The sequence below is a fragment of the Alligator mississippiensis genome, chromosome 2 (assembly GCF_030867095.1).
Source record: "Alligator mississippiensis isolate rAllMis1 chromosome 2, rAllMis1, whole genome shotgun sequence".
Classification (NCBI taxonomy): domain Eukaryota; kingdom Metazoa; phylum Chordata; order Crocodylia; family Alligatoridae; genus Alligator; species Alligator mississippiensis.
This window is the reverse complement of record NC_081825.1, coordinates 182,161,061-182,176,249: the sequence shown is the minus strand read 5'-3', so window position 1 is coordinate 182,176,249 and position 15,189 is coordinate 182,161,061. Positions and strand designations below refer to the sequence as shown.

The following is a 15,189-nucleotide window of genomic DNA, read 5'->3' as shown; positions in this document are numbered from 1 at the left end:
GAAAGTTGCTGAGGCTTTTTGATTACTCCCTGATCCCTGAGCTGGCAGGTAAGCCTCACATACATGAAAAAACAGTTCTTTCGCTGCTTGTGTATGATCATAGGATCATACTTCACGTGGTGCCAATGGGAACTGTGGGTACTCTGACCACCAGAGCCATAAAAAGCCAGCTTCACATCAGGGGAAGCCAGTAACTGGTTGGCTCAAGACCTGGATGCTTAGGACAGTAGCTCCTTTCTGTTCCATGCCAGGGCTCTGTAAGTGCATCTCTGTATTTTATTTCAGTCCAGAACTATGATGGCTATTTATTCATCTCTGGTGAAATGCTTCATTTGCTGCTTCACGTGGACTCAGAGTGGCATGATAGATGATCAGGCCCACGCACTGTATGCTGAGGGAGCTCTCACAGCGCTGCCTCAGCAATCTTGCAGGAGAGCTGGAATTCGTAAAAGCCCTATTGTCTTGCTGAACAGACAGCAAATAGTGCCGCCTCCTTCCCCCTGCCTTCCCTTCTGAGCTGCAGAAAAAAATACACAGCCGGGCTGTCACTGTCAGTTAACAGAGCCAGCTCTATCTTTGGTTTGTCATAGCTGAATTGTGCTTGAGAAAGCATCTCAGGCCCTGGAAGGAGAAGGGAGGGATAGGGCTATGTTTAGCTGCTAGGTCTGTGCTCTTGTTATTTCTGAAAAATTGCTGTGACTTACTAGAGATTAGCTGATGTCTCAGGTAAGGCAGAGGCAGCAGCCCTGAGACTTGGGGATGTAAGAAGGGCCCATTTTTTCCCTTTGTTTGGGGAATTTGTTTCCCATTTCTTCTTCCCCCTCCCCATCTGTACCCAATAGGCGAGGTTCTCAGCTGGCTGGAGTGGGTACAGCTCCAAGAATCCAGGCCCTATCTATTTCAGGGAAAAGTGACAGTAAAAAATAGCTTTTCCTTGCATGTTACCTCAAGTGGTTTCCAGATGAATTGTGCTGCACTTACAAGTAAGAGGATACCTTCTCTAACTCCCAGCTCAACCCATGTTTCCCAGGCTCTCAAAATCCAGCTGTTTTTCTTTGTTTCCATCACATCTGAAACCCTAATCAAGGTCCTGCAGGACGAATTAGGTCCTTGGCAACACCTGTGAAACCCTCATACCTGAGGGGCCGCGTGGGGGGAGAAGCGGGATTGTGGAGCTGTAACTGGCTGGAATGTAATAAATAATTACATCCATCAGAAGCAAGGGACAAAATCCAGCTCTTCCCTGTTTAGTTGTGTTGCCTTGGCTGGGCTAGTAGGAGAGAACAGGAGCACAGACATTTGTCACTGAGGTTAGATCTGACGCATGTAGGGAGCCAATCTGTGGAGTAAGAAGATGCCATTTTTGCACTGGGCCAAATCCTACTCCACCTATTAGGTGCCTAAGTGGCCTGAGGGACTCAAGTACAATCCTACTCCATGCTGCCCGAGCCTCTGAAAATCCATGGGTATGTTTGCATTTGTAACGTGCTTTCATCTTAGCTTCAAGACAAAGTCATAAATAGCAAGCAGGAGAAAGATTAACCCGCCTTATATGTTAATGGTTTTTCAGGGCCTCGAGGATGGTGAAGTAGGTTTGAAGTTAGGGGCTCAGGGCCATCTAGATGCCTAAAAGGTGGAACTGGATCTCTCTGAAAGGCAGTTTTATGGAGCAGCCCAAATGCTAATTTACCTGTTGATCTCTCCAGGACAGAGGGAATGCATTGATGAAGGTGCTTTTATTTCCCTCAGGTAACCAAGTCCAATACGTTCCAGGTCAGTGGTTAGCTAAAAGAAGTTACCAGCTGTTTGATAGATAGGCTGATGATCTTGGCCCTTCTTACCAACGCAGTCAACACTGGTTATTCTTCCTGGTGGAACAAGCAAGGACTGCATAGGCATTGAAATAAATGGTTACCTACCTCTGTTGTAACTTCTTGTCTTTCAGATAGTTTGTGCACACGTTTACTCTACTTGTAGGTGTGCATACATCTTGTGCCCACAAGTGGGAGACTTTTGGCAGTAATTAGTATGGGGAGTGGGAGTGCACATACTTTGCCTGTCCTTGTGTCTCTGGGTGGGGGGTGAATGGGCAGATTTACTTAGCCTTTCCTCAGTTTCTTCACCCTGGAATCTATCTAGTGTTGGACTAAAAAAGAGAGGAGTCGTGGAATGTGTATGTGCACAACACCTCTCAAAGCATGGTTGCAGAATAGCTCAGTGACTATGATGTCTTCTTTGAGGGATGGCGCATGCACATTTTCTACCCATGTTAATTAGAAAGCACTATTCCTGTTGGCAACAGAGCTCTGAGTTTGAAGATCAAATGCAGCATGGATTGTCCAAAGTCTACCTCAAATCATGGCAATGACGTTCAGTAAACATGTGACTGCCACCTTGCAAGCACTTTGCGGTAGAAATATTTCTCAGAAAAGGAACAAAAGGTGCCTGAGCTCTGGCAGAGCGAGCCGTCAGCTTGTTAGGAGGCTTCTCCTTGAATACATCAAAACAGTTTTTCATGCAAAAGATAATCAATTTCAAACATTATTAGGAGGAAGCTGCTTGCTCTGAAGCCCTTTGGATGTAAATTTAAAGAAGAAGGGTCCTGTGGCACTGCAACATAAGCAGTTTCTCACCTTTATTGTTATGAGGTTGTGGGGTGGGGGGAGGTTAGTAAGAAAACTGTTCTACTGAGCTTGAAGTTGCAAACTTTCCTACGTGTAAATTTGGAGGGTGGACCTAGGAAGACCATGTCCTTGAAAAACTGAATGTATGGTGGTTCTGTCATGAGGGCTTGATGTTCTCCCACTCTCCTAGCAGAGGTTTTAGTAGATAAGCACACTGCGGTACCTAAGTTTGATGCATAATAGATATATAGTACGTAAATGACACAAGTACCAGAAATCCTGAGAAAGGTAAGGATCCCCAATGAAAAAGAAAATTCTGATAGAGTCTTTCAAAAATCACACAGCTAGGATGTGAGGAAATGGGGTGTCTTTGAACTGGAAAATGAATAATTTAAATAGCTACCAAATGCACACTGATAGAGTTAAATAAGAGACTTTTTAGTTCAAGTTAACAGCTAATGTAAAATGTCCTGTGCAGCTCACTGAAAGTGGAAGGGACTTATGGATGAGCACTTTCTGTTATAAAATGCTCTCATTTGAACAGGTCAATCATTCTGAAGGAGTCTTTTCCACTGCAGAAACCTGCTGAGAATAATTGTTTTCAAAGAAGGATTAGCCATTCAGCTCCAGGATCTAAGATGAAAACTATTGGCTAGGGTGTAGGGGAATGAAATCACTTCCAGGAGTATAATCTGTGAGATTTTTGTTCCTCCTCCAGGGAACTGGAGGGAGATGACAGAATACTTTGAGCCAAAGGAAAATCCTACTTTTTAACTCCTGGGTGCCCTGGTTTGGAGGCAGGGTGCTCAGATGTTTCCATCGGGTATTCATTCTCTGAGGCATGACTCTTCCAGGACTTTATAGTTCAATCCATGACAGACTTTCAGATGTCTCGCTTGAAGGCAAATCAAGCATTTTTTCTGCTTTTGACCAGTGAGCGAAACAGCCTCATAGGAAGAAAGGAAAGAGGAGGCTAGAGACTTCTGTGTTGTAATACGGTCTTTAAGGAGGACACCTCAGGGCTTCCAAAGCCAGCATTTCTTTTCTACCTGGGATGCTCTGAAATTACTACTTATTCCAATGAAGTACACCTATAAATTATTTACGTTAACAAGTAATTATTTGTACGGAAGAGACTGAAAGCTTGAGGCAACATGAGATACTTCACCTCTCAGCATATGCAACCCGGAGGACTGAGAAAGGGCAGGGAGGTTCCACCCCCTTTTTGGACAAGGAGGCAGCGGACGAGCACTACGCCTGCAGAGACTACTGCCAAGTCTCCACAGTGGGTACACAAAGTACAGTCACACCTACAGATGGAATTAGTATATGCACATCAGTACTGAGAAGATACAGAGGTAGAACACACTGAACTATTCTCTCTCATGGAAGCCAGATCAATTCATTATTGATGGGGTTATGTGGAGGAACTGAAATCATGTTATGCGAATTATGGATTATGTGAGGAAGATGATTCTTGTATTCACATGCTCTCTGGAAGCAGGTCAGGCTCAAGAGGCCTTTAAATGCATATACTGAGAGACAGCCCTGAACAGCCCCATGGAAAGCTGATGTTTCCTGGTAATTGTTTTAGATCTGGCAATATCTGTCTAGCCAGTTGCTATACTTCATTATATTACCGGGAATTTGCTTGAGGACTGAGAGTTCTCCTTGTAATTATTTCTCCACTTCATCTTGAGCTGAAGACCCGGATGGCACTTTAGCAGTATTTGGATCTGGACATTATTTATGACCTTGTGAATTAATTTGCTTTATGAAATCTGACTTCACTTAATAATGAAATCACTGCAGCTAGACTAGAGTCTAATTTGGAAACTAGAGAGTCTTCCAAAATAGAGCTGGCTTCACTCAAGTGAGGTTTTAAAAGAGGCTTAGTCCTTTGCTTATGTGCATTAACCCCAGGGCAGTAGGTTGTACACCCATTAAACTTGCAAGGTGGGGTCCTTAATTAAATTGTAGAAAGCACTTAGGCTAAAGTGGTTGAACTTCAGTGTCTGAACCTTCACCTGAGGACCAAAATCAGGAGTCAGCAATACATGGCCTGTGGGCTATATTTGATCACCAGAGCCCTGGATCTGGCCCACAGAGTCTGAGGGCTTTACTTATGCCAGAGCCTGTGCTGGGGCCAAACAGCTTCCAGTTGCATCTGCTGTTTCTCTTCCTTACCCCCAGGCCTTTCCTCCACAGGTGCAGCTTACAGACAGTGGGTGAGGGACCTGTGCCAGGGTGGGGTAGCTGGAAACTGTCCACACTGCTGCTGCTTCATCCTCCCCACTTCTCCACCCCCTGCCTCCCAGATGTAACCTAGAATCATAGAAAATGAGGGTTGGAAGGGACCTCAGGAGGTCTAGTCCAACCCTTGGCTCACAGGACCACCCCTGGTTTCCAGCTGTTCAGCCCTAGTGCAGCTCCCAAACTGGAAGCTAGACTCAGCCCCAGCTGAGGAGTAGGGAGTGACAGGTAGAAATGGCAGCAGAGTCCAGTTGTTTGACTCAGCCTGACAGAGGTGCAGGGAAAGCCCTCTAGTACCAATATGCTCTACCTGGTTGATGCAGAATGCCCATCTAAATAATTGCTTTTAGGACCCATTAGAGCAGCAGGGAACGTTCTGCACCATGGCTATACTAGGGCAGCTGTAAGAAACCCACACAAGTTTTGCCTTTGTTCCTGAACAGCTCTAGGCCTCCTCTGACTTAGAGCTCAGAATCCAGGCCTGAATCTATGTAATTCAGCTCTTGCTGCTCATCTGGCCACACACTGGTTATTTCCTTCCTTTTATAATTTGCCATTTCATTCCCTTCTCTTAGGGCAAGGGTTCTTTTTCATTAAAAAGGACCTGATTCTTGTTAAAGCAGCTGCAGTGACAGAACATGGCATGCTGCCCAAATGCACCATGCTGGGAATAATACAAGCACAACACTCAGTAACCTTGTCTAACACTCAAGCTCCTACACAAAGCTTGTTGGGATCAGGTGACAGAAAAACCAACACTGGTGCTCTAAAATGGATTTCCATCATGGAACAGGGCTAGTGATTGCAGCTCCAGCTGCTTCTGTGCAGACATTTTACATCCCGCTTGGGCACATTCTGGTGCAGATGTAGCAAGAAGCTTGCAATGTGGAATGGGTGCTAGTTTTTACATATTGATGACTTACAGCACAGCTTTTACCAGTGGTAATGAAGCAGGGATAAGTTTCCTGAAAACCATCTTAATAAAAGACTTTAATAGCCCAAGGACTGTTCCAGCCCCACACTCACTGTTGTGAAGCAGAGCTTGCTGAAGGATGTGCTGTTTAACTACAAATTTGTCCTGAGAGCCTACTTCAATAAGTGGAGGATTTTTCAAAAGTGCTCACCCTTAAACTCAATGCTAAAGGACTCTTTTCCATCTCAAGAGGGAGCAGACTCAGTCCCCATTGTGCACTGCAAAGAAGTTTCAGTCTCTTTGAAGCCTATCACTAAGCACAGAGTGGCTTGCAAAAGGAGGGTAAATTTCCCTTCCTGTAAGCAAAGTCACTTACTTACAAGTATTTGGTGAGCACAACTACATGCTGGGAGACCCCCCCCCCCCCCCCCCAAAAAAAATTATCTTATGAGGAATGAAGCATCTCTACTCACAGGTGTCATCTGGCAATGAGCTGGATGCAAGAACCAACCCAAACTGAAGCACAGGAGTGCTGCACCTAATAGCAGCATATTGTTTGTGACTTTAGCTAAGTAACACCATGTTTTAAAGTCTGTGCTTAAGGTAACAGATGAAGAACCAATTGGTCAGCATTCAGGGAGCCCTAGTAACTAAGCAGCAAACACAAAGTTTAGGATTGGAAAGGCCTCCCAAATTAAGTCCAGGCCTCTGCTATTGCAGGCAAACATCCCTGTCAGATCAACCAAAATCTGAGTCAGGGTTTTTGCTTACATGACAACTGGAGGGCTGATCCAAACTTGTAACTGTGATAACCATGCTCAGAAGCTTCCAGTCTAATTTGAATCATAGCTAGTTTCTATGTTAAACATTGCTCTTTAGGCTTTTTCTTCTTGCTTGGAATTTAACCCCTGTGAAGTATTTATAGATAAAACAATCATTTCCCCTTTCAGATTTTGGTTTGCTAAGATAACCAAGTCAAAGATTTTTAACCTCCTTTTGCAAACTAAGCCATTTCCTTTTTGTTAGAGTGACAGTTATCTTCACTTTTTTCATTTTGAATCAAGTCTCCCTTCAGTATGGCTAAGCAAAACAGTGCAAGACTAGTCCCTCTACATCTAGGATATTTAAGTACCTAAGCTTTATACAGCAATCTATGGGTAGAAATACTCCCCCGCTCCTCCAAAGATAAAAAGCCCACTTTTCTCATGTTCATGCTTTGCATTGCAACTGCCTTTAAAAGCTATAAAAGTTTACATTATGCTAGTTATACCAGCTAACTTTAATGGTAGATCTTTCCTACTAATGCTTGTACAGGTATACTGTAGTGTAGTAGAGCTGAGAACATCACATTCACCTTCTGGTGAAGAGGAACATCTCTATATGAGCCTGTTCTCCATTGTGCTGTTTATTACAGCCTACTTTTAGAGGAAGACTTAATACAGCATGATCTTTAAACTTGGAATAGAAGAAGAATAAAAGACCACGTGTCAGGTTTGATTTTTTTTTCCTCCACTGATGATACATGAATGCTTCACAGATTGCAATGCCAGTTTTGGAGCTTGAGAAATGTGGTCTCCCACCCCCACCCCAGGTATTCTGAATTTCATCTATATTTGAGGCAGCTCCCTCCAGAATCAGACAACAACTTTTTAAACACTGGGCTACTTTAAAAAGAGTAGCAAATAAACACCCTACATTTCTTTAACTTGCAACAATCTCCTATGCAAGGAGGAGAGACAGACAACTTGAGAGTTATTGTTTTTAATACAGTATGTTAGAAAATACAAATAAAATAAATGATCAAAATAAAATGAGTTCCAGAAATCTTTAGATTTCTTTGTGACATTTACACATATGCTGTAGATTTCACAGATTATACACGTTACTGTTCCCCCCTCCCCCAAGATGCTCCACTTACTGGACTGCTGGAACAAGATGGAGCTTGGACATTTAAATAAGTGCCTCAACCCAATTCCGTATTTAGGGTGGGTGGGGGAGAGTCCCCTTTCTTCCGAGTAGGGAAAGTTTTTTCCAACCCCCTCCCCATTCCTCCCTCTCCTTGCACTGCAGGGTTGTAGCTACACTCAGCAAGGAGGACTGGCTTTAATTGGAACCATCAATGGCAATCCAGTTATTTGGAGAGTAATTAGCATAATTCAAGGCACTCGTCCCAATACTGCCGGCCCAGAAAACTCCCTGTGCAAGCATCAGACAGCCAGCCTGGGTAATAAAGCATGTTCTTGGTGAAGAATGTGGAATGATCAAGCCATTCAACTCTCTCCAGAGTATCTAGGTCAAGATTAATTCATATTTTAGTTGACAAAGACACCAAGGAGAAGCACATTAATCTTTATACAGGCAGCACTTTAAAGAGCAGGCTGCTTTAATATGTCTAACAACAAAATGGTTAAAGGGTATTTTAAATGTACCAGCAGCTCTCTCAAGAGTGTTCGTAGGCCACAATGAACGGAATCTCTTAACAAGGCCTTTCAGCCAACTTCACAGTTTAAGTTGCCCGGCATACACACAATTGGTTCTCAATAAACCAGTAGTGTCTACAATGCATTACCATTTACAACTATTCTGGTCACGTAACATTTACCTGCACGTCAATAAAACCCCTGAAAAAGTACCCATAGTAACACTGCTTGCTTTTGATGCATGTGGTATCTGTAAGCTTCTCCCATAATATAAAAATGCTTTCTAGATTAAAAGGATATTGCACTGTTTGTATTATGCTTTTGCCTCCCAATCTCATTCCAAAGATTCCTGAACTGTAAACAAGTCAGTTATTTTTGTACAGTCTTCAGTATTGAACATCTGGATTCCAGTATTTTGAAATCCAGACACCTTCATTACAGATACAGTAGCCTAAGCACAGTGGAAGTTTGTCCAGCTGCTTTCTTTGTACAGTAAGATTGTCCATTCTTCTCACATTCATACTTTAAGCTTCTTCTTCTGGTCAAAGTATGCATCAAATCTTGATAGTGCATAGTCCTAAATAAGAGGGGGAAGAGAAAAAACAAAAACTACTTAACCAATGGATTTTAAGACCACTGTCATAATTTGAGTGTATTTTTGCAAGGAACAAAGGAAAACATAATAATGAATGAAAAATTAAGAATTTATCTAGGAGTATTTGGGGCAAGGGAAGAGATACTCTGAAGTGAAGTTTATATAATCTTATTCCAGGTTTTGAAATAGGGGTTCCAGATAAAGTGGGGTTTGAATTTAGGAATGCATTTATTTCTGACTAACTCCATGTTTAGACAACCTCTTGATAACATTTCTTATTCTCAAGACCCTGGTTTACTGATTCTATGCTGTTAGTACAGCAAGCAGCAGCGCACTATTAGGAAGTGAAGTGTGATGATCTCACTTTTACTTTTCAGTAAAAAGAGTAAAGGTTTTATTCTACATAAAATGTACTTGAGATAAGGAAGATAGGGTTAGGGTTTTCTTCTCAGTGTAGAAACATGGATATCAACACAAGAGTTAGGTGGCACAAAAGGCAAGCAAATAAGACACACTACCCCTCTGTTGTGCCACATCAATTAGCCTTAAATAGTGCAGACATTTATTTGCACGGTGGCAGGAGAATGCAGGCATCTCCAGCTACCCTGAGGGCTTGAAGGGCCCAATCTAGTAGACTCTGGGAATTCCAAGCAGGACCATTGAGTCCCAGGAGCATCTGCCCAGTTTTCCTCACTTCACATGGAGGAAAAGGTTTGCATGCACCCTGACAAGAAGGGCAGTGTGGGACTGAGGGAATTCCTAGTGTTTCCTTGCTGGGATATATGCTGCCTTGCACTGTATGTGGAGGCACAAGTCAGTGAGGGTCTAGTGTAGAGGCATGGAACACCGGCAATTCCCTGGGTCCCATGCTGTCCTAAACTCCTGCATGAAGCATGGGTCAGTGTGGGACCTGGTCCTGGCAAGGAAGCACAGGGCCACATGGGATGCAGGGAATCCCTAGGCAAGGGGTACACACTGCCTGTTGCTGCACATCAGCCCTTTGCTTGATGCAGGAATACAAGCAATGCACGATTCAAACAAAGCAAATCAGCTGTGGCAAGATGCATCCTGCCACAGCTTGATCTGCTTCATCTGGTGACATCCATCTTTTTTTAAACCCTCATCTCACCCTCTCCCCAGTAACTGTTCAAGTACATGTGTACCAAATAGTAAGTGGAAGCTAAACTGTGTTAATCTGCCCACTGTTGGGGGCTAAAACTGTTTGTCAAGCCAGGGACAAGTTTTACATCTACAGCACTAAAAATGAGGCTAGGGCCAGTAGGGCTGTTTGTGGCACTACAAAGACAGGGAAAGAGTGCTACAAAATGTTAACCCTTTCAAAAATGAGAACTTCTTAAGTAGGGCAACTGTGCAGTTCATGTAGTTGCACATAGTGCTACATCCGTTTTAAAGGCCCCCAGCATCCCACAGAACTCTGCTTGCCCTTCTTCCCTCCATGAAAAAGGGAGAGAAGAAAAGCAGATGACTCCTGCCTAGCCCACCCAGGCCCAGGTAGGAGCAGTCAGGGAGCCCTGCTTAGATGATACTATTACCACTGCTTCAGAAGCCTCTACAAGAGCTGAGGCTTTTAAAGTGGTATTAATTCTTACTGCTGCAGCCAGCTCTGCAGATCAGCTGAGAGCCCCTGCTGCCCAACCCTGCTGATCTCCAACCATCTGCTCCCTTCCCAAGGGGGAAGGAGAGGAGAATTCAGGGAGCAGCCCCCTATTTCCTACTGGCTCAAGTGCCTACACACCCTCACAGTGCTGTATTTCCTTAGCACTATTAAGTGCTGAGGCACTTGAAAATCAACACCTGTCCACGCTGTTATGGTACCATTTGCTTAGGCACTGAAACCAAGTTTGACAGCTGGCATTTTGTCGTCGGCAGAGGGAACTTCTACATGGGAAGCAAGCACGCTTATACTTTCCCAAAACAAAATAACGCTACACCAAAGCTCATTCTCCATAGTTTACTATTTTCACTCCCTCAGAGTGTAAAGTAAGTTATTTTCAGACATACCAGGTAGCCAAACTCAATGGATGAGATCTTTGCCTGTATAATGGACCACAGGCCCCAGAAGAAGTGTGATGCAAGGGCAAACCTGCAAGTCATAACACACACATTAGCTGAAACATCTCACTAATGGATACCCTTAAAAAAAAAAAAAAAAAAAAAAGTTTAGCTGAGAGAAAAGCAACACTACTTTTGTTATAAACTTGCTTATCTTTTAAATGGGCTTTAGGAAGGTATTTTGTTGGGATGTTTGAATAAAAATTCAATTAAAAGCTGACTTCAGAGTACTTGAATACACATCTGAAGCAAAAGCCTAACTAGAAACCACTCACTATAAATGGGTATTTCTACAGAGCATCATGTCGCAACCCAGAAGTGGGTTGCAAGAATATATGAAAGGGTCACAAATTTTAAAAATTGATTTTTTGCACACTTAAAATGAATACATGCTGCTTGTGCTTCACCATATGTTAATGCTGTGCATACTAATAAACAGGGATCTGGGTTTTCCACTTGCTGTGGAAAAATGTGGATTTTCTCCTTTAAAAAGCTGCAGCCCAGCACATGACTGGCTGGCAGCAGGAGGTGAAAGCAATGCTCCCCCTCTGCTTCCCCATCCATTACTCCTCATGCTGCTGCTGGTGCAGGGGTTCTGGTGGGAGTGGCAGCAGCAGCAACAAGTCTTGATGCCCTGCTCCACCCTCCTGTACCAGGTCCCACCTGCTGGGCCACAGACATAGCTCTTACCTGTGTCAGTCTGGCCAGGTTGCAACTCCATGCCTGCTGTGAGCACAAACGTGGGGGGGGGGGGCGGCATGTGCTCCTTCATACCCCACAGACCAAAGTAGACACTGACAGGGCCTAGGGGCTGCTTTCTGCTTAACTCTACTGGGTTGGGACTGGCCCTCATTGGTTACAAGTGGGCCCTGGTACAAAAAAGTTGAGAACCACTGCTAGAGGCACCAAAATGGAAATGTCAAACATGCAAGTCAACTGCAGAATGTCAGCTGTATTATCACAGCTACAAGCAGATAAAAGTGGAGATACCTATTGACTTCTGTCAACATTTCTTCTTCTATTTTCAACTTTTCTTGATTGCTCAGATTTTCAAAACCGTTTTGGAAGGCAGTCAGATAGTTAGAGAAAAAATGAAGCTAGAAAGAGAAGGTACATGAGAACAGTTCAGACAACTTAGTCTACAAAAAACAACAAAAAAAACCACAACAACAACAACTCACTAGAACATTCAGTATTTAGGAAGATGCTGAAGAGTTCAAATCTCTCAAGTTTGTGTAGTAGCAATTTTGAGATTATTTCAAAGTCTGTTTAGTTAAGAAATCTACTCAGCAACAGATTACTAAGACTTGGCATGTTAAGACATCATACTATTGGTTATTCTAGGTTCACAGTTAATCCTTTTGCTATTTACTTTTTCCCTATTTTGATCAAACCAGTCAACCAAAGACAGCGGCACTGGTGTCGTCGGGAAGGCTTTGGCTTTCATGACCACAGCCCGCTCTTTGGTGAGAGGCAGTTAGCTGTTGGGAAGAGATGGCCTCCACCTCTCTCCCCTAGGGAGGAGGCTCTTCTCAGCCAGACTGGCTGATCTGCTCCACCGGGCTTTAAACTAAGCCCACTGGGGGACAGGGGGGACTACTGCCACTGCTGGCCTGCTGAGCAATCCTTGCAAAGCCAGCAGGTCAAGGCACTTAAGGGAGCCCACCCTTCCCCCAGCCCTGGTAAAATCTGTGGGCAAGGAAGTGCCCCCCAGGGGACACTTGCCTGCCTGTACACAAATGCCAGGAGCTTGGGGAATAAGCAGGAGGAGCTCATGCTCCTGCTCAATGCAAATAATTATGATGTCATAGGGATAACGGAGACCTGGTGGGACTCCACCCATGACTGGACCACGGGTATAGATGGCTATACCCTGTACAGGAGGGATCGTGTAGAGAAGAGGGGTGGGGATGTAGCTCTCTGTGTTAAGGAAAGCTACACATCCCTGCAAGCCGATATTGGCAACCAGGGTGGATGACTGGAGACCCTCTGGGTTAAAATCCGTGGGGAATGCGGCACAGGGGACACAATGATGGGAGTCTACTACAGACCTCCCACCCAAAGTCCTGAGCTTGACCAGGAGTTTGCCCAGGAATTGGCTGAGGCGGCATGCTCCAGGACCACGGTTGTCATGGGTGACTTCAATTACCCGGACATCTCGTGGGAGGATCGCTCAGCAAAATCTGAGCGGTCGCAAAGCTTCCTCTCGTGCGTGGATGACCTCTACCTGACTCAAGAAGTCTATGGGCCAACGAGAGGCAAAGCACTGCTTGACCTGGTACTGGCTACTGGGGATGACCTAGTCGGAGACCTAGTGATCGATGGGAAGCTGGGTGACAGTGACCACGAGCTGATCACCTTCACCATCCGCCGAAAAGCTGGCAAGTCAGTCAGCAACACGGAAGCCCTTGACTTCAGGAAAGCCGACTTTGACAAGCTCAGGAGGCTTGTCAGTGAGGCCCTAAGGGACAATGACCACAGGGAGAGGGGAGTTCAAGAAGAGTGGTTGCTCCTCAAGGAAGCGATCCTGGATGCGCAAGCAAAGACTATCCCATCTCGGAGGAAAGGCAGCAAGAGGGCACAGCAGCCCCCTTGGCTCTCCAGGGACCTAGCAGACCTCCTGAGGCTAAAAAGAAAGGCCTACAAAGGATGGAGGATGGGAGTCACCTCCAAGGAGAATTATTCTGCACTGGTCCGGTCCTGTAGGGAGCTGACCAGGAAAGCCAAGGCTGCAACTGAACTCCAACTATCTTCGAGCATCAAGGACAATAAAGAGTCCTTTTTCAGATATGTGGGGAGCCGGAGGAAAAGTAGGGGCAAAGTTGGACCCCTGCTGAACCAGATGGGGCAACTGACAACTGACGCCCAGGAAAAAGCCAACCTATTAAATAGGTACTTTGCGTCAGTCTTTCATCAGCCCCATGGGACACCCATGTCCGCTACGGGACAGGGAAGTCCAGGTGAGGGTGATCCCCTGCCCTCCATTAATGCTGACTTTGTGAAGGAACATCTTGAGAAGCTGGCTACCTTCAAGTCAGCCAGCCCTGACAATCTTCACCCCAGGGTACTCAAGGAGCTGGCGAGCATCATAGCCTAGCCTCTAGCGCGGATCTTTGAAAACTCTTGGTGCTCTGGTGTAGTGCCCGAAGACTGGAAGAAGGCCAACGTGGTGCCTATCTTCAAGAAAGGGAGGAAAGTGGATCTGGCTAACTATAGGCCCATTAGCCTGACTCCTATCCCAGGGAAGATCTTAGAAAAGTTTATTAAAGAGGCCATCCTTAATGGACTGGCTGACGCCAACAGCTTAAGGGATAGCCAGCACGGGTTTGTTGTGGGTAGGTCTCGCTTGACCAATCTCATTTCCTTCTATGACCAGGTGACCTATCACCTGGACAAAGGAGAAGAGATTGATGTCATATATCTTGACTTCAAAAAAGCCTTTGATCTGGTGTCCCATGATCATCTCTTGGAGAAACTGGCCAATTGTCACCTTGGGTCCTCCACGATCCACTGGCTGGAAGATTGGCTCTGGGGTCGGACCCAGAGGGTAGTAATTGATGGAAGTCACTCATCATGGTGTCCTGTGACCAGTGGGGTCCCCCAAGGCTCTGTCCTTGGATCCATACTGTTCAACATCATTATTAATGATGTGGACACTGCAGTCAGAAGCAGACTGGCCAAGTTCGCCGATGACACCAAACTTTGGGGCAAAGCATCCACACCAGAAGACAGGCGGGTGATCCAGGCTGACCTGGACAGGCTCAGCAAGTGGGCGGACGAGAATCTGATGGTGTTCAACGCTGATAAATGCAAGGTTCTCCACCTTGGGGAAAAAAACCCGCAGCATCCTTATAGGCTCGGCAGTGCTAATGTTGGCTAGCACTATGCAAGAGACTTGGGGGTCATCATTGACCATAAGATGAACATAAGCCTGCAGTGCGATGCTGCGGCTAGTAAAGCGACCAAAACGCTGGCTTGCATCCATAGATGCTTCTCAAGCAAATCCCTGGATGTCATTCTCCCCCTGTACTCGGCCTTAGTGAGGCCGCAGCTGGAGTACTGTGTCCAGCTTTGGGCTCCACAATTCAAAAAGGATGTGGAGAAGCTTGAGAGAGTCCAGAGAAGAGCCACGCGCATGATCAGAGGTCAGGGAAGCAGACCCTACGATGACAGGCTGAGAGCCCTGGGGCTCTTTAGCCTGAAAAAGCACAGGCTCAGGGGTGATCTGATGGCCACCTATAAGTTTATCAGGGGTGACCACCAGTATCTGGGGGAACATTTGTTCATCAGAGCGCCCCAAGGGATGACAAC

The 15,189-nt window shown here is 45.3% G+C and overlaps 1 protein-coding gene across 2 annotated transcripts in view; it reads right to left on the bottom strand.

The window, feature by feature from the left end:
- Positions 1-7,535: 7,535 nt before the first annotated feature.
- The window catches only part of CHKA (choline kinase alpha), a 35,466-nt gene continuing 27,812 nt past the window's right edge, over positions 7,536-15,189 (bottom strand). For both annotated transcript variants that reach the window (XM_059722529.1, XM_006261235.4), the window contains 3 exons: positions 11,869-11,975; positions 10,828-10,909; positions 7,536-8,787 (listed from right to left, as the gene is read on the bottom strand). In XM_059722529.1, the coding sequence (XP_059578512.1) occupies positions 8,728-8,787; positions 10,828-10,909; positions 11,869-11,975 (249 nt within the window). In that variant the 3' untranslated portion in view covers positions 7,536-8,727. The remainder of the gene's footprint in view (positions 8,788-10,827; positions 10,910-11,868; positions 11,976-15,189) is intronic.